At 44.0% G+C, this 25,708-nt stretch overlaps 1 protein-coding gene across 5 annotated transcripts in view; it reads left to right on the top strand.

Annotated features, from left to right (window-relative positions):
* The window catches only part of KCNIP4 (potassium voltage-gated channel interacting protein 4), a 478,128-nt gene that overhangs the window by 285,469 nt on the left and 166,951 nt on the right, over positions 1-25,708 (top strand). The window contains exon 1 of one of the 5 annotated variants that reach the window (XM_018561751.1): positions 10,461-10,948. The exons of the other annotated variants lie outside the window; for them this stretch is intronic. Within the exon in view, the coding sequence (XP_018417253.1) occupies positions 10,837-10,948 (112 nt within the window). The 5' untranslated portion in view covers positions 10,461-10,836. Of the gene's footprint in view, positions 1-10,460; positions 10,949-25,708 lie in introns of those variants that run through there. 5 annotated transcript variants of the gene reach the window in all.

Genomic DNA, 25,708 nt, shown 5'->3' with positions numbered 1-25,708 from the left:
TTATATATCACAAAGGGCCAGAGAGTGCCCTCACCACCACTGATTGGGCCGGGAGGGGGGGGGGGAATAGTAGTCACAGCTTTGAGCCAGCTGGGTGAACTCACATGAACTGGGTTTGCACCAAGCCCTGGCTCATCTGTACCAGGAACATAACTTGTTGGTTATGCAATGCAATGGACGATGAATGCCTGAGCTGGACAAAAGGATACACTGGACTATTGCTGATAATTTCATTTATATTATATAGGTATTATACTCTATCATTCCCTGTGCCAACTATAGCTCTGCATGCACAGGCCCAGTCATTCCAAATATACACTTCAGATTTATTGCAGCTAGCAGTTCATGTAGGGCACTTTGACTTGCAAAATAAGAGATAAATAAGAAATATTTCCTAAATTGCTGTCATGGTTACAATATCAGAGACTGTGGTCATTTACTTTTGTTTGTTTAATTTGATTTCCTCCCACATAAAAAAATTGAATATTTTTTCATGATATTTGATAGAAAAAAAATACATTAACTTTGATCTAAAAGACTTCACATACAGTATATTTGCTTTAATATGAAAGCGTGGTCTTAATACTCTGTGATAAATTATTGTAACTTTGCCGGCTTTCACATGAAAGATTTATATTTACTTTATTTCATTTTACTGACTTTGCCTGAGTCTGACTATTTAGTATTAAAGTTAGCTGTCAGAAGTCATCTGAGTTTAAAAATTAAGGGTTCCAAACCAAAGGGTAAAAGAGACCAAATGTGCCTTTAATTATTTACAATTCAATCAAACAAAAAACAGCCAACACATTGTGGGATTAACAACGTCCTCCCTTCATCAGGGAGTAGAATGGGATAGGGACTTGATTGGACTCGGAAGATACTGTAACCCAATGGATCTATATGATTTGATATAAAGATCTCCTTTAGGGTTGGGATTGTAATTGGCAGTAGGAACTTATTTGCAAATGTCTCTGGATGATTTGAGTGAGTACAGAAACCCTGGAGCCTCTTAAATGTGTTCCTTAGAAGTCACCTGAGGTCTGACGGTTGAAGCCCTACTTACTGTTTGACTTTACACCCGGTTACATAGCCCCTCAAAGTACACAACAGTGTTGAATAACAGGTTTGTAGTTAAGAGGAATGTTAGCAGCTAAGGAGTTAGATTTTATGTCCACACTAAGAACCTGTGAGGTCAGCCAGTTGATAGGTGACCTTCTCCTCAGACTGTCAAGCTGAAGAGTTTCACTATCACATACACCGATCAGCCATAATAATATGACCACTGAGAGGTGAAATCAATAACATTGATTATCGTGTTACAATGGCACCTGGAAGTTGGTGGGATATATTAGGCAGCAAGTGGACATTTTGCCCCTGAAGTTGATGTGTTGGAAGCAGAAAAAAATGGGCAAGTGTAAGGATTTGAGCAACTTTGACAAGGGCCAAATTGTGATAGCTAGATGAGTGGGTCAAGTGGCGTCACAATTGGGGTACGGGGGGTGCGGGCCGCACCCGGGTGACACCATTGGAGGGGTGACACCAACATGACTCACAGTCATTTTGGTGTCACCCCGCTCTGAAAAGTCGGGCGCTCTGTCATTTACCGAACGCCCGACAGTATCAGGAGGGGACCCGGCTGCATACCTTATCCCGCCGGGTGACTGTCCCCTCCTCTCTCTGCCGGCGTCCATCACCAAGATGGCCGCCGGCAGGTACCAGAATACTGCCGCGCGATGACGTCATCGCTCACTCGCGTGGTGACGTCACGTGCATGCGCAGTGACGTCTCGGCGGGGTGACACTCGGTTACCGCTCCGGGTGTCACCCAGCCTCGGGACGCCCCTGAGTGGGGCAGAGCAACTGGAAAACTGCAGCTCTTGTGGATGTTCCCAGTCTGCAGTGGTCAAGATGAACAAAAGTGGTCCAAGGAAGTAAAACCAGTGGACCAGGTCATGGGTGGTCTAGGCTCATTGATGCATGTGGGGAGGGAAGGCTGGCCCCTGTAGTCCGATACAATAAAAGAACTACTGTAGCTCAAATTACTGAAAAAGTGAATGCTGGTTCCAATAGGTGTCTGAACACACAGTGCATCACAGTTTGTTGAGTATGGGGCTACGTATCCACAGACGGGTCAGGGTGGCCATGCTGACCTGTGTCCACCATGATTGTGGTCAACTAGAATCTGTGGGATGTGCTGGAAAAACAAGTCAAATCCATGGAGGCCCCACCACGCAACTTACAAGACTTAAAGTATCTGCTACTGATGGCTTGGTGTCAGATACCACAGCATACCTTTTGAGGTCTAGTGGAGTCCATGCCTTGATGGGTCAGGACTGCTTTGGCAGCAAAATGGGGACCTACTCAATTTTAGGTCGGTAGGGTGGCCATAATGTTATGGCTGATCGGTGTATATTTATTTTATTTCTGCAAAATAATAATTGTTTCATTTTGGTCATTGTCATGTCATATATAGATGACACTTGTATCATGAATCTGTGGGGGCCCTTTCAGACCTTGGCACCTTGGTGGCATGTTAATGTACATTGTATTAAGGCAACTCATTCAAATGAAGGGGCAGGCAATGCATCAAAATGTCCAGAAAAAAGACCACCATTTTTGCCAACACAGTGCACCACAATGCACAGCACTTCACATGAAAACACAAAATATGAAGAAATAAAGGAATTGTAACTCTGCAGCATTAAAGAACATGAGCAGAATAACATTTATTAGAAATGACTGGAGATCTAATCAAATTCCCACGGATACTGGAAATAGTTTTCTGCATAAAGAAACCTTCATTTTGTAATGAACCGAGCGGAGCGCTGGATGCACGCACAAATTATCTTCCTCCTGTATCTCATACATCTGTATTCTCACTACTTTGCATAGTGTATCTACAGGGAGCATTAATCTTTCACAAGTCTCCGGAGATCGCAGTCACAGTTCCAGGACTCTCCCCCGCTCAATTAGTCATGGAACTGTTCTGATCTCTTATCAATAATTGGACTTATACATTCAGACACTCGTGAGGAAAATATATGTTTTTTCCCCCAGAGGTGCTGAGCGTTTCCAGTTACCGGCCCAGAGAAGCTGAGTTTTTCTATTTTTTAAAGTGTCTGTTTTACACTTAGGCATTGAGGTAACCCGCTGTCCTCTGTGTGTCCTTTTCGTGTTTTGTGGATGAGTTCCTGTTCCTATGTGTGTAGAGAGATTGTAAAAGGCTTAATACATAATATTTACCTATAACTCTATATGACAGCAAGTGTCGGTATAATCTGAAAAAAGGTAAAAGGAAAGTATATTGAATCCCTGGCAGAAACAAAATATTGTTTTAACTATTCCACATTGTATTTTTACCTTTTTCCAAAGGGCCTGTTCACATCTGAGCATAGCACAATCCCGTATGATTAATGCATGGTATTGCGCAATGCAACTAGCATATTTGTTTCAATTTCACCCCAATGCACCTCACGATCACTGTGCATTGCAATGTTGTTGCATCTGATTTCAAAGCTTAAGATGATTCCAGGTGAATTCTGATCTATCATAATCCAGTCAATCATCTCCAAAATCATAATCTACAGGTTGGGATAAGTACATCTCAAAAAAGAAAACTGGTCAATTTCTAATCTGTCTGATCCAATGTGAGACAGTGGGACAATAGTTCAGGAGGGTTTTTTTTTACATTCACCCCATAGTGTGCTACAGGTTTTTTATGTTTTATCATATCACGTAGCCAGTCAATTATTATGACATTTCCTGGACTTATCTGCAGTGGCCGTGTAGCTCCCATCTCCCTCCCAGCTGAATATCCCCGGCTCAAGACCCCCTCACCTTATACTAATATTGGAAACCTTCAGTATATACTGGTCTTGTTTTGTGTCAGGAGTCCCCTCACTGAATTAGACCTCCTAGTGTCACAGATCTTGCAAGTGAACCTGTCTTAACGTTCCTGTGACAGTGGCAGCGGCATGAAAACTTTTGCAAGTTAAACAAAAGCTAAGCACATCCATGTTTTTGCACACTGCAGTAAAATGATAAAATTATAACACTATAATAAAATGATAATATAAAACTAGGGATGTCCTGATACCACTTTTTCAAGACCAAGTACAAGTACTTCCCCTCATGTGCTTGCTGATACCAATTACTGATACTTTTTCTTAAAGGGACAGGTGACTTTAAATGATCCATAGTACAACTACATGTTATGTACTATGGATCATGATTTTACCTATTCATGTTAGCAGGGGAGAATTGTAAATCTATTGCTGTAATGTAGTGGAGGTGTGTGCTGTATATATGTACTACATATACAGTACACACGTCCAGTACACTATAGCAATAGATTTACAGCCAGCCCTGTCCCAGCTTCCCTCACTCACAGTTTCACTCCGATCCCTGTTGCCTCACGTGGTGCCTCTTGTAGTCGGCAATGGGCAGGATCGCTGCATCGCATCTCGGTGCTCAGCTTGTAGGAGGCGCTCACAATTCTGCCCTGCTAACATGAATAGGTAAAATCATGATCCATAGTACATATACAGCACACACGCCCAGTACACTGCAGCGATAGAGTTACAATTATAATGGGTTAAATGATCCATAGTACATAACATGTAGTCGTACTATGGATCATTTAACCCATTCATGTTAGCAGGGGATAATTGTAAATCTTTTGCTGTAGTGTATTGGGAATATGTACTGTACATGTACTACATATAGAATACACTGCAGCAATAGATTTACAATTCTGCACTGCTAATATGAATGGGTTAAATGATCCATAGTACAACTACATGATATGTACATATTATGTACTATGGATCATTTTTTTAATTTTTATTTTTTGTACTATGGATCATTTAATCTATTCAGATTAGCAGGTCAGAATTGTAAATCTTTTGCTGCAGTGTATTCTATATGTAGTACATGTACAGTACATATTCCAAATACACTGCAGCAATAGAGTTACAATTCAGCAATGCTAATATTAATGGGTTAAATGATCCGTAGTACAACTACATATTATGTACTATGGATCATTCTTGGCAGTCTCCGGCCAACTAAATTAGGACCCCACCTGGAGCGCCGCCTACCGGAGCAGCAGTGACGCGACGCTCTTCAGCTCAGCGCCGACGACGTCCTCACGTGTAAGGAAAATCGTGAGGCACATTGTGAGGCACCGTGATCGAGTCAACAGTAAGTGAGATGGGGCCTGGGCTTAGTGTTTTGTGTGAACAAGAAGAATCTATTGCTGCAGTGTATTCTATATGTACTGTACATGTACTACATATAGAATACACTGCAGCAATAGATTTACAATTCTGCAGTGACGCTCGGTGCGGCGCAACAAAGCAAGTAAAGAAAAAAATATAATACTAGAACACTATAATAAAAAGATAATATAACACTATAATAAAATTATAATATTAGAACACTATAATAAAAGGAAAATGTAATATAGAAACCAGTATATACTAGGTCAGCAATGGCAGCATAAATATATATATTAGTACATATTTCCTTTAGGGTCAGTGCATTAATGTTAGTGGTTAGGGTTAAAGGGTCAAGAATTAAGGTGTTAAAGTGACATTTTCAGCAGTCCTTGCAACCACGGCCGGATTAAGAGCATCGAGGGCCTGGTGCCGAGGATTTTGGTGGGCCTTTTTATGGAAATGGCAACGGTCACCGGGGCCCTATTCCTCCTGTCCAGACTGTGATTTGTAGTCTCTTTACAGCCTGGAGTCAGTGGTGGAGCGCCGGGGCCCGATTGCAGCTGCGACCCTGGTAGATCTGCCACTGAGACTAGAAATCTTAGCAATAAATTATACAGCAATGCAGAATTTTACAATAGGGCCCTCTGATATGCCTGAATAGAGGACCGCGGCTGCATGGTTTCTCAGCCATCCCGGTCAGCTTGGCCCGTCTGGGCCTATTTGCAGGGGCAGGCCTTGAGTGGGAGCTCCACCTGCCTCTATGTTAATCCAGCCCCGCTTCCAGCGTTGGTGCTGGTCTCTGATCCAGTGCAGACTGCTGTCTCTTCCTGTCCCACTGAGTCTTTCCGGGGTGTGTACGGCTGCGTGCATTGACTTACACAGTAGCTCTCCTCCTCTCCCTGCCAGTGATCTCCAGTGCGTATGCGCCTGCACACATCCTCCTGCACGGCCACTCGAGAAGCTAGATTCTGCAGCTGGGAGCGAGCGGCGGGGACACCGGTAAGTTTACCTATTAGGTCACTTTTTTTTACTGTTTTGCATATATCTACAGTACTGCTTGCTAGCAGTAGATATATGTAAAACAATATTGAGACTTTAATGTCACTGTAAGTAATAATTTAAAACTGAACTCCAAGCACAAACATTTTCCTCTAAATATATTCCTTAATGGCCACAAAGAATATAAATCCACTTTGTGTGCACCAGACCTTTGCAAACCCAGTTACTACTGGGTTGTTTACTGATATTGTAAAAGTAGCAGTGCCATTATCCCTTTGCTGTACATGGCCTGTGCAGAGAGCAGAGCTGTGGGACGGACCCAGCAGGCTCCACCCACTAAAGGCTGCCTGCAGAAAACTAGAGGAGGGGGTGGTTCAGTGACGTGCCATGCCTTCTTTGCTGGGTGAGGCATCCCCCAGCCCGCGAAGCTCCGCCCTTGTCCCGCTAAAGCTCCACCCGATCCCACCAAAGCTCCGCCCCCAGCTTGGTAACCAAGCTGTGTGGGGAGGAGGAAGGGAGGAGACAGGAAGGAGTCTCCCTGTCCCTCACTTGCTCGCTACTGGTGAGGCATTGAGATCGATGTCCTCACTGTTTTGCTTTTTTTCTTTTCGATTGGACAGCTTGGACCAATGGCGCTTTGCCATTGGTCAAAACCATCAACAGATGCTGGCTGTGACAGCTCTTGCTTCACCAAGTTAGGTTACACAAGCAGTGGGGAAGCCCGCTGCTGTATAACCTAACTACCTGTCAAAATCCGGATGCAGCGCTGCCTGTAATTAACAGGCAGCGCTCTGTCCATGACAGGTTACATAGCGGGGAGGCTTTCCCTGCTGTGTAACCTGTATCAAGCCGATCTGAATGGAGGAAAAGCTGTCAGCTTCTCTAAATATATTCCTTAATGGCCACAAAGAATATAAATCCACTTTGTGTGCACCAGACCTTTGCAAACCCAGTTACTACTGGGTTGTTTACTGATATTGTAAAAGTAGCAGTGCCATTATCCCTTTGCTGTACATGGCCTGTGCAGAGAGCAGAGCTGTGGGACGGACCCAGCAGGCTCCACCCACTAAAGGCTGCCTGCAGAAAACTAGAGGAGGGGGTGGTTCAGTGACGTGCCATGCCTTCTTTGCTGGGTGAGGCATCCCCCAGCCCGCGAAGCTCCGCCCTTGTCCCGCTAAAGCTCCACCCGATCCCACCAAAGCTCCGCCCCCAGCTTGGTAACCAAGCTGTGTGGGGAGGAGGAAGGGAGGAGACAGGAAGGAGTCTCCCTGTCCCTCACTTGCTCGCTACTGGTGAGGCATTGAGATCGATGTCCTCACTGTTTTGCTTTTTTTCTTTTCGATTGGACAGCTTGGACCAATGGCGCTTTGCCATTGGTCAAAACCATCAACAGATGCTGGCTGTGACAGCTCTTGCTTCACCAAGTTAGGTTACACAAGCAGTGGGGAAGCCCGCTGCTGTATAACCTAACTACCTGTCAAAATCCGGATGCAGCGCTGCCTGTAATTAACAGGCAGCGCTCTGTCCATGACAGGTTACATAGCGGGGAGGCTTTCCCTGCTGTGTAACCTGTATCAAGCCGATCTGAATGGAGGAAAAGCTGTCAGCTTCAGACTTGAAGCTGACACCTTTTTTCTTCATAATTCTAGGTGAGACTCTGCCTCACCAGCCACCCCTGACTGCACGTCCCTGTTACAAGACCATCCACCCTGCACAAGGAGAGAGAACAGCAGTGACTGGTCTGTATGACAGGAAGCTCATGCACAGAGGTAAAATATTGCAGTGGATTACTGCACAGATCTGGAAGAAATGCACAAAGCAAAACAAAATTCATGTAAAAATATACAGCACTCTTGTATTCAGATAAAATAGTTGCTTAACCTGGAGTTTATCGAACGGTGTGTGAGAGAGGAGATAGAGGAGATAGTGACAGGGCTGCAAACTGCAGCCTTTGTTTACTTTTGTGACAGCTGTGATTTGTCACAGCTAGATCGCAAGGTATAGAGCCGATTTTACTGGCTCTATACCTTGTTATGGAAACAGCACTGTCCAATGGACAGTGCGAGCACAGTTGCCGGGTTGTGATCGCGCCGGGAGCGCGCCTGAGCGGGGGGCGGGGCGGGACGTCTAGAGACGCCCGCTCAGATCGGAGGCAGTTAAAGAGTATCTAAAGCCAAAAAAACAAAAATAAAATATATTGCAGTTTACCAATCCTTAGATGAGAGGATTGCATTTCTTTTAGGCTTTTTTCCAGTATTTTTACCTGGTGATTCTACCAAACACAAACTTCCTGTCCTAGGATGACAATGCTCACTCACCCTACTGTATCAGGACAACATAAATATTATAAACTATAGGAATATACTGTAGGACTCCCCCCTTCCATCCCCTTTGTTCATAACATAGAATTTCAAGCTGTTCTGAATGGGGAAAGCTCTGACAATGCCTGGAAGTGTCAGAGTGTGTCGTCCATACCCTCATATGACCTGGGGGCCACATGAAGGGGGGGGGGCTGCTTGAGTGGACAACGAAAGTTCGCTGACCCATGAAGACAGCAGACAGTGGATGCCACGCAGTCCTAGCAACTAACTGGCAGCAGCGTTGGCTGAATAATGACAGTACATTGTCCCTGTCATTATTCAACCCCCTCCGCTTAGTTGCTAGGAAACCAGGTGTTAACTTAGGGGCTCTCTCCCCATTATGGCTGGTCCTTCTGGGCTCTTCCCACAGCTCTGAGACTCATGGGTCCAGTGGGCAGAGTTACAAAGTCCTTCTTTTCCTGGTTACTAGGGGTGGGCTTAAGCGTTGGCCTCCTTTGCAGCCAATCAGAATGCTCCTTTGGCTCTTCTCCCTGCACTCTGTTAATCACTGCAAGGAGGGAGGGAGGAAGCATTGCCCTGCGGCAGGGTGCAATAATGAGATAAGCTATTTAAAGTAGCCCCAAGCCTGGAGCTCCATACTTAAACAGTACCCTGAAAGATATACTTTTTGCCTTCATATCCTTCAGTAAAAAAAACCAAAACAAAAAAAGTAAACTTTTTGTTTTGTAAGCCTCCCAGCTGTACAGTATATCTACCTAACCGGCAGTGGCGAGGATTGAATAATGACAGCAGCAGTCCTGCCCCCACATCCCTGTTGACCCATCACTATGATGGACTTCAATCAATTCAATCATAGCTCAATTAACATTTCCCACCATACAGGCATAGAGGGGGCAATAAAATCTGACACTGAAATGTGACTGCACTTAACACTTGCTAGTGACTACATCTTTTTAAAATGAAAGAGTCACTTTAAGTGTTAACTTTAGGAGTTGGATTAAGCCTGGGTTCACACCTAGGCGTATTGTAAAAGCGCGTCTGTCGCGCGACCGTCGCATGTTTTTTTTACCGCGATTTGCGGTAAAAAAGTTGCGCGACCCCGAAGGCTACTTGGCTGTATTCCAATGGAAAACGCCCTACAAAACGGCCCAAAGTAGTACCTGTACCTTTTCAGGCGTGGGCCGTTTTGTAGCGCGTTCGGGACGGGCGAAAATACGGCAAGGTGGGAACGAGTCCATTGACTCCAATGCAATTTATATTTTTGAGCGTTTTGTAGAGCGTTCTTCGAGCGTAGAACGCGCTACAAAACGTTCAGGTGTGAACGAGGGCTAAGTGTTCGGGATAGGGTAAATGTCAGTGAGAAACATGTGCACAATTTTGATCATCCTTTTTTTTTTCTACGCCGAAAGTCACATTCCAAAAACTACCAGTATCAGCTCAGCACCAGAAACCTAATATGCCATTCAAGCAGCACGCATGCGCCACTGTCATCGACTGAGCACCGCAACAACCTCTGAAGCTTCAACAAGTCATGTGAAGATGAGCAATTATGTCCCCACCACCACCCCCACCATCATTCTCCCAAAAATATCTGCCCATTCATGGCAAGCCTCAGTGACAGTCGCAGGGATCTTCTCCATTAACGATTATGATTTGTTCCCTTTTTACCATTCAGAAAAGAGCGATGATTTTTAGCATTCTAGAATAAAATCATCCAAGTTAATAGAACAAGTGGTAGGAGTCGTATCTTTTTATTGCTGTATGCCTGTCTCTGGCCAGCCTCAGTAGAATAAAACAAACTATAATAAGCAGGATACAAAAGATGACTGTGTGGTGCACCTTAGCCCATCATGTCAGTTTGGAGCACAGGGGGTTAAGCATGTGATTATTTAGGGCTCAGTTCTGAGGCACTGGAATTATCTGTGGACATAAAGCAACGTGCTCGTACTTGTAAGTTCTCAAGGATTTCTTCTGTTACAAACTGGGAGTGGGGATGCGAGTTCTGAAGCAGATGCTCCAGCAAATGAAAGCATAAGCAGCGAGTAATGATGTCAAGACATAGGGATGGTGGTCCACCTCAGCTCCTCGAGACGACTCACTCCTAACACAATCACACGGTGGGAAGCATGAATTGCGCAGCTCCAGCACATTTCCATTCAGTCAGGCTGGTGCTTTCCACAGGCAGGAAAAGGCTGCTTCCTCTCCTCTATCCATGAGTGCAGGTCTTGCACACACACTAACAGAAGCCATCTAATCAGCTGTAAAGTTTGATCCAGGAATGACTTGTCTATTTCAAGGATGATAACGGCAGAGTGGGAGTCAGAGGGACTACAAACCGTGGGGATAGTGATGATTATTTGTGCTTCTCTAAAGCTTTTACATTTGTTGGGACTGATTGACTTCTCCGAAGGTAAACCTAACACTTATTCGGTTTTATTTTAATTGCTGGGGATTTGAGCACACTTTTAATTGCTTCTAAAGTCTATGGGGATTGGTCATGGCATGCCGCTGACTAATATAAGCTCATGCAAAGTTTACTGTGTGTTGAGAGTAACCTTAATACAGGGCTGGGCAAATGTCAAGAGCCAATGCTCCCTAAAAAGGACAGCTGGCACCCAACTTTTGAGGTTTTCTCTAGTTGTCAATGGAGCTGGCTCCTAACAAAAATATTGCTGGCTCCTGAATTGGCCAGACTGGGTCCTGAATCTCAAATTAATTTGTCCACCCCTGCCTTAACAGCCTAAGTTATACCAAAAGCATACATTATTGGTAGTGCAATGAGCATTGAGGGTGTAATGAAAACGTAACCCTCAAGCAACCAGTCTGGTTTAGGTTACTGTAGGAACATGAGTTACCAGGATTTCTACGGGTGGTTGCTTTGGATGATTGCACTTTGCACATCCTCACAGCTCTTCATACTGCTTATGCAATAAAAGTACATCTAGCCAGTAGATTTCATGTATTTATAATGTTTTGTGTGTTTAAAGTCATTGGCAGCCAGCTCCAAAGATTTCCTACTCTTTCATAATAATGTCATTCTATCATTTTTATAGCAGTAAGGGAAACCATAGTTAAGTTTTTTTTAATGAATAAGTATATGCTTATGCATGGACTAGCTCAGGTGGAATGGGTGCAAAACAGAGAACATGGTTAGTTGGCAGGATTTAGAATGTATTTATTTATTTAAAGCCCCAACATTCTGAAAGCTTTTTTATCATAGGTCAGGCCAGAGATATTGTCAGATTGTAGTAACCCTTGCTTGTGTTGGGTTAGTATGTCTGGACATTCTCCTAATGTACCCTTTCATTGGTGCCATTGTGACTTTACCTATTATTCTGAATGTAAAATAGTATCTTAGGGCTTATCAACAGCTACGGTCCTCCACACTTGTCTGCATAATTTGCCCATACAAACAGCCTTCCATTAGTTAGCCTCTTGGTGATAACAAGCAAAATTTCAAGTTTTCCCATTGGGCCAGTAGATAATTCAACAGCCTGAAGAAGAATACAGAACAATGTGCTGGAAAGTATTTTTTCTGCCCTACTTAATGTATTAAATCTTCCAGAAAAGGGTATGACACTAAGCAAATGTTAATAACCCACAATACATTTTTAATTATGTTACATATACAGTACATAGTCATGCTGGCCATATACACATTGATTTTTCATCATCGATTCGTTGATCAGATGTCGACAACAAAAAACAAATAACAAATGTCATTCTGAAGCTGTCAGCGTGTTTTGATTAATTGGTTTGTCCAGCCGGAAATGACGCAAACGGCTCTTCCTGCCAGATGATATTGATCAAAATGATCTCAAAACGAAAAAAATCTCTTGAGTGTCCAACTGGTAGAAATTTCCACTTCATTCATCCAATCTTTAATTCACTGCCATGAAATCAGATCAAAGGGTTTGAAATATTTCCAGAAAATTATCAATATTTGCCAGCTTGGATCAGGGTGTGGCAACGATTGGTTCATCGAATGATAAGATCAATACATGTATGGCCATTATAAGAGCTATTCAGATCTGGCTAGATAGGATAACACAGAATTAGCCAATCCGGAGTTATTATTACAGTATATTATTATATTATAATAATAATATTAGTATATTACTATACCAATACAGGTTAGCTAGCGTATACAGCGTGCGTGCGTATAATGTGCAATATAGCACAAAGCTATATAATTCTATTTAGAAGGCCTTAAATTCACTATATTCTTTATAAACACAATACGATTCAACAGATAAAAGCACAGGATTGTATGATTTTTTGGGGCAATAGGGGATTCACTGAAAGACAGACAGAGCTCCATCTCATATCCTCATACCAGCTGTCACACCGTGTTAAAGATAGCATTGAGATTATAATTAGAAAGTCTTGTTTGCTAAAGCTTCCTGTGTTATTAATTAATGTAGGTAAATATTATCATCGTCAGTTCTTTTATTACAAGGGCTGACTGTAATATATACAAAGAAAATCAGCAGAAATAAGTACTGGTTTTATGCACAATGTCTATTTTCTGCAGTGTGTCTGAAGTTTCATTGCAATAAACTGATATTATTCTCACACTCTGGCAAGCAAATCAAGAGATCAGAATATTCCGTGGGTCTTATATCTCATTATTGCTTTAACCTAATCCTGAGAACTTTGCTAAGTTGTGAAACTGCTACATTACTGATGATAATGACATCAAAATTGTATGGAGATGAGATGAATTAAAGTAATTGATTCTCTGAATTATGCTTTCATCTCACTTACAAACTACAAGCCAGAAGCCCACTGCATCGAACGTCGCAATTCACTTAGGACTAATGAATGAGTAAACTAGCGAGTCTATAAGTCATTTGTCATAATTTGTAAACATGTGACTGATTTACTTCAAAACAATTTTTTCAGCTTTCATGATAATAAGCACCTCTAGACTTATAAGCATGCTTCTATTTAATGTCATGTATACCATGGACAATATCATCAAATTGACTACATTCAGCAAATATGCAATTGATGTAATATTTCACCCAGGGTGGTCCAGTATAAATGGCAAAACTGTATTTTATTTGTGTATCACTCGGCTGTAGATCCTCAAATTATCTCTGAATTGGTGGCTACTTTTGTTCCCAATGTTCCCTGTGTCTGCTGAAAAGTAGTCACCGCTCCAAGCACACTCACGTGATGGACTGCAATCTCAATACATATTAGTAAACTAAACATGAGATTGTAGTCCAGTAGTGAGCTTGGAGTGGTGACTACTTTACAAAACACAGGACCATGGGGAACAAAAGTAGCCCCCCTCCAGAAGGAAGGACAGTGTCAGCACCAATTCAGAGATGATTTGAGGATCTACAGCTTAGTGATACACAAATAAGATACATTTTTCTTAATAGTTAAGGTGTGAATAGTGAATGCATTTTTAAGGTGTAATGCCTGAATTTAGTGTAACTTTATGGGTGGCCTAAGGAGGTATGAAATATGATGATAATAGTGTTTTTTTGTGGTAAGCTGCACACTAATCTTAAAAAAATAAAGCTATGTGTAACACCATATTCATACTCTTTGGCGGTGTGATAAAGAGTGTTGTGTTCAGAGGCCATGTCCACCCAAAGTGAAAAACTCAGCTTTACATGCACAGAAGAATTGAATTGCCCGGTGACTTCTGGGGATAAGATCATTATAGGTCTGGCCCCACTACAGATACCAGTACTCATATGTACTCATAACTACCATGGGTATTCCAGCAGAGGCAGCATGACACCCTGGCTCAATAGCTGTGGTAGAAGAGCTATCCTTTAAAGTGACATTAAAGGCTCCATTGTTTTCCCCCAATGCTGCTTTAAGTACTTACCTTATGTAATACCTCTTGATGTGAACTTCTTCCTTCCACTGGTTTCTAACAGTCACTCCAGCGCTGGTACTGCTCTCTGATCCAGCACTGACTCCTATGTCTTCCTGTGTTCCATGGAGGCTGTCCTGGGTGCACGCTTCCGACTGTGTGCATTCACATACACTGTCTCCTTTCCCCTGCGGTGATATGGACTGCACATGCGCCCGCACACACTCCCGTCTGCACGACCGTTTGGGAAGCTGAATTCTGCAGCTGGGAGCAAGTGGCGCAGACACAGGTAAGTTATTACCTATTTGGTAATTTATTTTTTTATGTAGGGGCATATACAGTATGTACTGCTTGCTGGCAGTAGATATATGTAAACAAATGAGACTTTAATACTACTTTAAAGCTCTACAGGAAATATAGTTTGTTGTCAGTACCTGAGAGACTAAATAAACTGCAAGAGATTTCTTCAACCCCTATCAGAAGGTGAAATATTATTTCCTTGTGCACTTAACCTTTATGAATTTTTACATTTCAGATATCTGTGAAGTTTCTCATTTATCTAGGTCATGATATAGCAAATAGTAGTTAGTCATATTTAACTGGACTTGTTCTCTAAGACGTCTCACAGCTTATCCAGGCTGCTTCTTCAGTTCTAATGAGTATCAAGAACCACTATCCAGGTGTAATGTTGCGGTTACATACAGGGATGTCCCTAGACTTTTCGTTTGCTGCCTGAGGCCAGGGGGCTGCTGGAGGGGGGCTGTGGTTTGGTTGCTCATGGTGCACACTACAGGGGGACTCTTGGTTCTGGTGTGGGTGCTTGTGGTGCACGTTACCGGGGGGGGGGGTTTGATGCTGGGGGTGCACATTACCGCTTTCTAGCATCCTGCCCAGCTCACTGACGTCACTGGTTGCCAGGAGCTGAGTGGAATTCTAGCCAAAGTGTCCCAGGTCACTGAGAGACAGAGCACTTACTAACCTGGGACACTCTGGCCAGAAAGGGGGTGGCAGACATCCAAATCTATTGGGACCTCGGGACCCAAATAGATACCATCTGAAGCAACAGCCTCATGAGGCTGCCTAAGGGATGACCTTAATTCCACAACTTTCCTGCTCTCGCCTCCTCACAGTAATTTAACAGGCTGCAGCAGCCTATCGCTCCCCTACTCAAGTAAGGGGCCCGAGAACCTTACATGAGTATCGGCCAACGGCCGTACATGACTTGCAGGAGGTGGAGGTGGCTGGGCCCCCGCAGCACCGGAGGATCCGCACACTCCAGAACCTTACCTGGAGTGCTCTGTGCGAGCCTCCAGTGCCCCCCGTCTCCACTGCAGTGACTGCACATCGCGGGCGACTGCACATCGCGGGCGATCGCATTGCGGCTGGAGGGTGTGGCTACTGTGCCATTCACTACAATAGCCCGCCACGCCCCCTCCTACCCGGGAAAAAATTGAGCCGGCCTCAATGCGATGCACTGCGAATCGGGCTGGAACGCACTGCAAGTGGTGTAAACACATGTATTACACATTACTTCCGCATTCACAGTACGGAGGGAGCTCAGCAATGAGGTAAATGCTGATCTCCCTCCCATCTTCCTCCTGACGCCCTTCCGAGCCGGTCCTGGGCCGCAGATGTGGTAGTAGATCCCAGGATTGAAGGTGAGTGTGCAGGAGGGGGGTGGCGGCACTTTAGGAGAGGGAGGGGGGCACGCAGCCACAGCATACAAGCGATTGGCGGCTATGGAACCGCAGATCGGTTGTATGTCAAACAGCCAGTAACGGCTCCTCAGAAAGGACGTTTTTTTTCTGCCCGTGCGCATGCTAGGGGGTGCGTGCGAGCAGAAAAAAAAGCCATCTAATTACGGCAACCCGGCCTATGGGAGTTTGCCGTCTGTCCATTTTTTCACAACGGGCGCACAGCAAGCAGTTAAGGTCCCCCGCCCCCCCCATGTCCACACACATACAACGCAAACACATACATCGTCGCGAATGTCGCAGTGAGAGCAATAATTATCGGCCCATCAATCACTGATACAGCTAAACTGATGAGCCATAAAAGCATTTAAAGCGTCGCCTATGGGAAATTTTGGTTATTGTAGTTTTTTTTGCGGTTTCACAGATGCACGCATTTTAAGGCTTGACATGTTTGGTATCTATTTACCCGGCGTGACCCCATCTTTTATATTTTACCAAAACATTAGCCATTATATTCTGTTTCAGTGCACTAAATTTCATGTTAGTGTATTTTATCCTAAAAATATTTGTTTGATAAACATTTGCGCAAATACCATGCAACATAAAAAATTTCAACTAGCATCTTTTTATTCTACAGGGCCTCCGCTTTCAGAAAATATATCATTCTTTGGGGGTCTAAAGCTTTTTTCTAGCCAAACATTCAGAATTTATCATGTGTGCGCAAATGTAAGAAATTGCTCCGGACAGCAAGTGGTTAATGCGTGTCATGTGTGTGTTTTAATGCGTGTATAAGTGTTTGAATTCGTGTGTTTCCCTATGTTGCCTTAGGCAGTGATGCTGAAAATGTTTTAAACCCGAGCACCCAAGCTGCAATGCAATACTAAAGTTATTTTCAGTGTTGGCCCTTTGAGATAAATAAATTGCTTTTGGGTGCTCGGGTTCAAAAACATTCGCCATCACTATCCTAGTCTGACAGCGGCGCAGACAAGTGCCCAGAGGTAGCGGGGAAGGGGCTGTAGATACAGGGAGAGCGGACCTACTGCCCCTGTGGTCCCGGGCACCCTACTGAAAAAATGGTGCCTGCATCTGCCCCTGGTGAGAACTCTTTGGTTTTTAAAGTTTATTGGCACTGGTAAGGAAATCTATCCTGTATACAGATTGGGTTCTTGTAAATATCTGATTGGTTGTTGGGGCGACTGTTTACTTTTCTTATATTTTTTTTTAGATTTTACAACCTGTGTAATGTTATGTTGTGTTATGTTTTGTGCATATGTAACATAGTAACATAGTATTTGAGGTTGAATAAAGACATAAGTCCATCAAGTCCAACTAGTTGTGCTGTGTAGATTGTCCGGTCCCAACGCTTTATTTGCATTAAGTAGACTAAGTCTTTGTTGTATCCCGGGTTCCGTCAACCACTTGGCTATATTTTGTGATGAACTATGTGTTTTATTATCGGTGTCAAACCCGTTTCCCTCCTGAGTGTATACTGAGGAGAAAAAAGTGTTCAGCACTTCGGCCCTCTCCTTGTCGTTTGTGACCGACTTCCCATTTTTGTCCTTTATTGGGCCTATCTGCTCCTTTCTCCCCTTTTTACTGTTTATATATTGGTAAAAAAAATTTTTTTTTTATGTGGCAATATGCTTTTTGCACTCTATTTTAGCTGCCCGTATTGCTAGTTTGCATCTTTTATTACATTCTTTGTAGTTAACGAACGACAATGCCGTCGCCTCCATCTTATATTTTATAAATGCCACTCGCTTTTCCTTTATGTGATGCTTTACAGTTTTATTAAGCCATACAGGTTTTGTTTGTGATCTTTTACTTTTATTACCCAACGGTATACATTTGGCAATGGCAATATGTAAGGTATCTTTAAAACATTCCCACTTTTGGTCCGAGTTCAGTTGGTGAAATACATTTTCCCACTTGATGTCCCCCACTAGGTGGCACAGTTTGTGCTGTATACTAGTCAGATGATATGGTTTGCTGTGGTTTGTAATAGACGTGTGCGGGGCAAAGAAATTTGGTTCAGATGAAGCAAATGAAAATGAGAAACATTTTTATTTGTTTCGTCAAAGGAAACTAATTTTAATGTTGTTTTGGATTCAGAGGCAATGAGCCTCCGAATTCGAAACCGCACAAAGAAATTGCAGATCGAGCGGCGGCCATATCGCCCGCCAGCGTGTTCTGCGCATGCCGCCATTTTGGAGTATACCGGAGTCCAGCGCGTCACTAAGCCGAGAGTCCGAGAGCTTTATAAATGTATAATAATAGTATGTGACTGTGGGGGGACATTAGAGTGTAAGCTCCTCTGTACAGAGACTGATGTGACTGTGGTGGGAGGGGACATTAGAGTGTAAGCTCCTCTGTACAGAGACTGATGGGACTGGGGGGGGGGGGGACATTATAGTGTAAGCTCCTCTGTACAGAGACTGATGTGACTGTGGGGGGGACATTAGAGTGTAAGCTCCTCTGTACATAGACTGATGTGACAGTGTGGGGGCATTAAAGTGTAAGCTTGTAAGCTCCTCTGTACAGAGACTGATGTGTTATATATACCGCAATGCTGTACAGAGATGTCAGAGCTATATATGTATAATAATAACAGTGTGACCAGCTCAGCGTGGCTTGGTGCGGGGGTGCCCTGGCCTAAAGCTGTGTATGGGGCCCCAACATTTCTGAAGGCTGCCCAGCACTATCCACAGTGCCCTCGGGATTCCTTCCCTTCAACCTGGAAGTGCTAGTGAACACAGACCATAGGCAAGTGTTTGGGGGTGGGAGTACATCTTTAACTGCAGCAGAGAAAAATCAGGTCTCCTGTTCTGCCAGACAGGGGTGTGCTGTGTTGCAGAACTGGAAAGGCTGGACAGAAGTACAAATCCTTGGCAGGTAAAACAGTCTTCCATCTGTGCATTTATCTGTTTGCCTGGAGTTCAGCTTTAATCTTTGTTTGTAGTAACTAATCTGAAAAGCATCTAATTTGGCAAGCATTTACAAAGCATAAAACAAGATTTCAGCAGATTCTTTTTAAGACCTTAAAGCCCTATTCAGCTTTAGTGTTGAACATGAATATTCACAGGAGAGTCTGCTAGTAAGCAAGGTTTTAGCGAGCTTCAATCATACACAAAGTCTGGTCCTGAACCCCGCTTAACCACTTCAAGACCAGGTGTTTAGACCCCCTTCCTGGCCAGGCCATTTTTCAGTGTTCAGCGCTGTGGTTTTATTTTTTACTATAATTAGGAAAAATTACAGAAAATTTTGAAAAAAAAAAGTTTTTTTTTTTTTAACATTATGTTAGGAAACATTTATTATTACCCATTTTTTTGGTAAAATATAAAAGACGGGGTCACGTTGGGTAAATAGACACCAAACATGTCAAGCTTTAAAATTGCGCGCACCCGCGAAAACGCAGACAACTACCATACCCAAAATTGGCCATAGGCGACACTTTAAAAGCTTTTACCGCTCATCAGTTTAGTGTTATCAGTGATTGATTGCCCTAGAACTATTGCTCTCACTCCCACGTTCGTGGCGATATGTAACATGTGCGGCGTAATGGGCGCAATCGTCTTTTTTGCACGTATGCAACAAAAAAAATTTTTTTGTTTTTTTATTCTTTTTTATGTGTAACTTTAAATTTGGGGGGGGTAACTTAAATTTTTTTTCAATTTTTTTTTTTTCTACTAAACTTTATTGATATCACATACGGGGGCTAATTAAACTCCCCTATGTGATAGCAAAATATGTGACAGGTCCTCTGTGACAGGACCCCCCAAAAGAAGTTGATGAAGCAGAGATCTGCTCCATCAGCTTCTTTCCAGCTTCTGAAGCTGGAGAGTGACACAAGAATGCGTAAGTGATGTATTATTAATACAACATTTCCACATTCTTGCAGAGGAGAGGGGACCGGAGGGAGCGTGTACCGACCCCCCTCTGATCCCCTGTGACACAGGCGCCATGCTGATCCTGGGCTCGCACCGGGTACAGTGGAGCCCGGGATCAGCGGGACAACTGCAGGGGGGACACGCGATCGCTTGTATGGTAACAGGCATCGCTGCCTGTTCTTAAATAATGGCCATTTCACGCTCGCGAGCACCGCTCGGCGTGTCTGAGGGGGCGTGTCTGAGCGGATGTCTAAAGACACCCGCTCAGATCTAGAGACCTCTCGGCCAGCCGTTTTTTTACAACGGCCGGCCCTGAGGTGGTTAAAGCACTGCAATGGAAAATCATAAAAACACTATGTAAAGTGCCATCGATAGCTAACTGCTTATCTATTATAGTGATCCTCTGGCTACAATACCTTCTGAGCCGCAGTGCCACAACAAGCATGCTGCTGCAGTGAAGTCAGAACTCCTGGCTACTCTGGTGCAGCCAATCAGAAAGTACTGGAGCCAGGGACAGGGGTTTATCTACCCCATTTGCCTAGGGTGGCACTTTCCAGGGGTCAGCAGAAAACGCCGTCCCAAACCAATGAGGCGGACAGGGCCGGACCTGCCTTTGGTCATACTGGGCACTTGACCAGTGGGCCGAGGCTGGGAGGCACATAATCAAATATCGGAGGCTTCCTAATGAGGCAAACTAGGCGGCCGCTCCTAATTGGGGAGGGGCCAGTGAGATGCGATTCGGCTGGCTTTGTACAGGTGGCGGAAGAGAAGCAGCGGGTGGCTTGGGGCTGGCCATAGCATGTGATCTGATGGTGGGATGTTCCAGAAGCAGGGTGGGGGCTGCAATGTATCCTGGTACGAATGGCACTTCGAGCTACGGGTAAGAGGAGCAACACATGTATGCAGGGAAAGGTACCCTGCACAGTCCTCCTGAGACCTTGCACAGCCCACCTGAGACCATGCACAGCTCTCCTGAGACCCTGTGTGCCCTGAATCCAGTGACTGACAGGTTGCCAAAATGTCCTAAACAGGATGGGGAGGGGCACATTTAGATTGTGGGGGGTGCCCGAGTTTAGGCTTACCTAGGCCAGCACAAAACCAAAATACAATAATAATGGTGTACCATCCATCTCTATCCGGTGTCCCACCCAGTTCATTGACATCAATGGTTGCCAGGAGTTGACAGGAAGCTGGCCAGAGCATCCCTGGTTGCTAAGAGCTGAGACAGGACATGTGCATTGCGCTTACACATCTCCCCGTCCAGCTCTTAGGAGCTTGGGACACTCTGGCTGGAAAGAGGGCAGCAGTCTCTGCCTGCCACCCCTCCGCATAACCCAAAGGTATGCCGCCTGAGGCAGCAGCCTCAGGTTGCCTTATTATAGGGACAGCCCTGACTGGCACCTGTTGAATATAACACTAGCATTTTCAAAAGCAGAGCTCAGCAGTGGCAGTCCCTATATATTGTCAGTATAGGTTTCCTTTAAAATTCTGCCAAATTAAGGCCAGTGAAAAGTGGCTGTAAGTGTCACTACTGAGAATAAAAGAAAAAGGAGCCATTTGTGGTGGTGATACAGTAATGATTCAATAGATGCAACACTGTTTTATAAGATAAGTAATGATTTAGACCCTCACCACATATATATTTGTGACACTTAGTGAATTGACCCTTATAACACATAGTTGCCACACTCACAGTACCAGTGGGAGTGTATGGTGTATGGCGGTACTGCCAGGGCCGGATTTCCCACAAGGCCAACCAAGGCCCAGCCTTGGGGCAGCAGGGAGTAGAGGGGCAGCAGGGGTGTGGAATTCCTATCTCCCGATGCCAGGGACATGCAGTTCCGGGCGCCGGGCGGGTAGTTATTTTCTACATTTAGCCCTGCTTTGGGCAAGCAGAGCTAAATGTACAGCGAGGAAGAAGCTGCTGCTTGTTTTGTATGCAGCCCGCAGGTCTGCCATTCTCCATTCGGGGGAGGAGGCTTTTTGGCAGGTAGGGGGGTGCATTGAGGAACCTGGCCTCGGGGCAGCAGAGAGAATAAATCCGGCCCTGGGTACTGCAGGTAGTACGAATCCCTGGCCATATTCCCTTTAATGTGTGCTTGTCCCCCTCTGCACTGTAGGCTAGGAAATACATAAACAATCCCCCCCCCCATGATTTGTTTTAACCTAGTGTCTAATGACAAATTGTGATAGCAGAAAGTGCTTTGTTAAGGGCACAACCTCATCTTCCACTGTGCATGTATCTTACCAGTAAGAGCGCTGATGATAGGAAGTGGGGAGGCTTTTTATACACCATATAATAGCCAATACAAATGATGTAGAAACCTTCCAAGGAAGAGGTATAAAATAACAAAAAATAAAAGGCTCAAATTACTGGTCCTGCCGACTGCACTGGCTTTTACAAGAAGAGATTGAGATTAAACATGGTCAAGTGTCTTTTTGCAGTCTCCATGGTTATGTACTTGGTGACAGTAATGACAGTGCTCTCACACTTCGCTCTGATCGTATCATGACAGAAATTCAATCTACTGTTAAAGAAAAGTAAATACAGCAACATGGGTGAAGGAAATGCTGCATCAGTTTTCATGTAGCATCTGAATTAGGTTGACGTTGGTGCTATATATACTGTATGCTTGCAAAACAACCCAGTAATGCATTACATGTAAGAAAATGTGTTGAATAATCTCCTCTTATCCATCCATCCAATGTATACTGCAATCACATGATTAGTCCGTGTATTGTAATCAGAATTGATGCCCCCTTCAGTATATCAGTAGATGTTCAGAAGTCTTAGGTAAAGCTCCCAGGATAATTATCCTACAGAAATTGCTAGGGGTGCCGTATTTGATGCAACAGGTTGACCTCAAGTTCTGTGATGGCTTCCAGAGGAGGCAGTAAAACAAATACATCAGCAAGGGGGTGAGGATTCTAGCAAATCCTGTTTGAAACTCGGCCATGAATAAAAGAAAGACATATTTAAAATTGTTGTGACACTAAAAAATTATAGTTGCTCACTTCTAAAAACATGATGTTGACATTAACATATATTGTATAATGGCTGTCTGTGCAAATTAAATACATTTGTTTTCCTCTTAAAGATAATAGGATTCAATGTGGTAATTTAAAGCTAAATCAGAAAAAACAATGTTGGGTATAAGTGCTTGCTGGAAGTTTTTTTACACTCCCGATTCTACAGATGATGCCTGTAGCCCAATCCTAGAAGAGGGTGTAGCTCTGTAGCTGATGTGCATAGTCCAATCCTAGAAGAGGAGGTAGCTCTGTAGATGAAGTCCATAGATCAATCCTAAGAGAGGAGGTAGCTCTGTAGATGAAGTCCATAGATCAATCCTAAGAGAGGAGGTAGCTCTGTAGATGAAGTCCATAGATCAATCCTAAGAGAGGAGGTAGCTCTGTAGATGAAGTCCATAGATCAATCCTAGGAGAGGAGGTAGCTCTGTAGATGATGCCCATAGCTCAATTCTAAAAGATGTTGTGGCTCTGCAGGTGATCCCCATAGATCAATCCTAGAAGAGGGTGTGGATCTGTGGGTGATGCCCATAGATGAATCCTAGTAGAGGTTGTAGCTCTGCAGGTGATGCCCATAGATCAATCCTAGTAGAAGTTGTGGCTCTGCAGGTGATCCCCATAGATCAATCCTAGAAGAGGGTGTGGATCTGTGGGTGATGCCCATAGATGAATCCTAGTAGAGGTTGTAGCTCTGCAGGTGATGCCCATAGCTGAATCAAGGAAGAGGGTGTGGCTCTGCAGGTGATGCCCATAGATCAATCCTAGTAGAGGTTGTGGCTCTGCAGGTGATGCCCATAGCTGAATCCTAGAAGAGGGTGTGGCTCTGCAGGTGATGCCCATAGATGAATCCTAGTAGAGGTTGTAGCTCTGCAGGTGATGGCCATAGATCAATCCTAGGAGAGTATGTGGCTCTGTAGCTGATGTCCATAGCCCAGTCCTAGGAGAGGTTGTGGCTCTGCAGGTGATGCCCATAGCTGAATCAAGGAAGAGGGGGTGGCTCTGCAGGTGATGCCCATAGATCAATCCTAGTAGAGGTTGTGGCTCTGCAGGTGATGGCCATAGATCAATCCTAGGAGAGTATGTGGCTCTGTAGCTGATGTCCATAGCCCAGTCCTAGGAGAGGTTGTGGCTCTGCAGGTGATGCCCATAGCTCAATTCTAAGAGACAGTGTGGCTCTGTAGATGATGTCCATAGCCCAATCCTAGAAAAGGGTTCTGCTCTGCATGTGGTGTCCATTGCTAATTCTAGGATAGGGTTCTACCCTGCAGGTGATGTGCATAGTCCAATCCTAGAAAAGGGTGTGGCTCTACAGGTGATGTCCATAGCCCAGACCTAGGAGAGCGTGATACTCTGCAGAGATATCCTTTGCCCAATCCTAGGAGCAAAGTCCTACACTGCGAGTAATGTCCATAGCCTAATCCTAGAAGAGGGTGCAGTTCTGCATGTGATGTCCATAGCCCAATCATAGAAGAAGGTGCAGCTCTGTAGACAATAAACATAGCCTAGTCCTATAAGGGGATGCAGCTCTGCAGGGATGTCCATAGACCAAACCTATAAAAGGACTCTGCAGGTGATGTCTATTGCCCATTCCTAGGAGAGGGTTCTACATTGCAGGTGATATGCATAGTCCAGTACTAGGAGAGGGTGTGACTCTGCAGGTGATGTCCATAGCCCAATCTTACCAGAGTGTGCTGCTCTGCAGGTGATATCCTAAGTCCAATATGGAGGAGGGTATAGCTCAAAAGGTGATGTCCACAGCCAAATTCTGGAAGAGGGTGATGCTTTGAAGGTTATGTCAATAGCCCACTCTTGGAAGAGGGTATGGCTAGATGGGGGCAGAACTGTCACCAGCAGGGACATAACGCCGCTAAGGAGAGTAGAAGGTCCGTTAGACTAAAACTGACAATCTACTTTTACTGAGCTTAAGTAGCAGCTGTCAGCCGCACACTTTAAATGACATTCAGAAGCTGCAGTTAACTCTGCAAGTCTTTAATGTTGTTGAAAAGATGCCTGTCAATGTTTCAGAGAGCCAAGATGAGAATAGCAATTTTATTAAAATGACACACTGGGCGCACAGTAATCGAGCTTATTTGATTTTTATCTACATTGCTCTTGTACCAGCGCTGATAAATAAAAATTAATTTCAGAGTTGTTGGGGGTAGGTTAAACTTTCAATGTCAAAATAAATCAGCGAATAAGATGTCTCTCCATTACTTTCAGTATCTTGCACCTGGCAGAGTGAACTGCAGCAGATTTCCTTATCTTTGCATCATACAAAGGCATAAAGGAAATCTAATCTGCTATATTATTTCAGTTGCACCATGCTTGAGTTTGAGCATCTAATTTAGGAGTGTTTCTATGAATTCATTATATCATTTTGCAATCGTGTTGCAGTACTGTGATATACCACACTATGCACTGCTGATCTGCAGCAGTTGGAAGAAAAACTTTGTAATTAATCTCTTAGCAGATCTTATTACTATAAAAAAAAGATATATTTCACCCTTCTCATCACATTGTAGTACTGGGATGATCTCAAAATGGTGCTATAGTACTGTGAGGATCTTACAACTAGAGTACCAGGTCTTTCCATACTGACCTGTGCTCCCACTGAGGAAGCCCTGTAGGACAAAACAGGACCTTGAATGGTTTGGTTTTCTGAATAAAGCGTATGTATAGCATTTTGTAAAAATCTAAAATTTTAGGGTTGTCATCAGAATAAG

This window comes from Nanorana parkeri, unplaced genomic scaffold (genome assembly GCF_000935625.1).
Source record: "Nanorana parkeri isolate BGI_ZX_2015 unplaced genomic scaffold, ASM93562v1 scaffold543, whole genome shotgun sequence".
In the NCBI taxonomy this organism is placed as follows: Eukaryota; Metazoa; Chordata; class Amphibia; order Anura; family Dicroglossidae; genus Nanorana; species Nanorana parkeri.
Note: the sequence above shows the minus strand (reverse complement) of the source record. Positions and strands in the feature narration are given on the sequence as shown.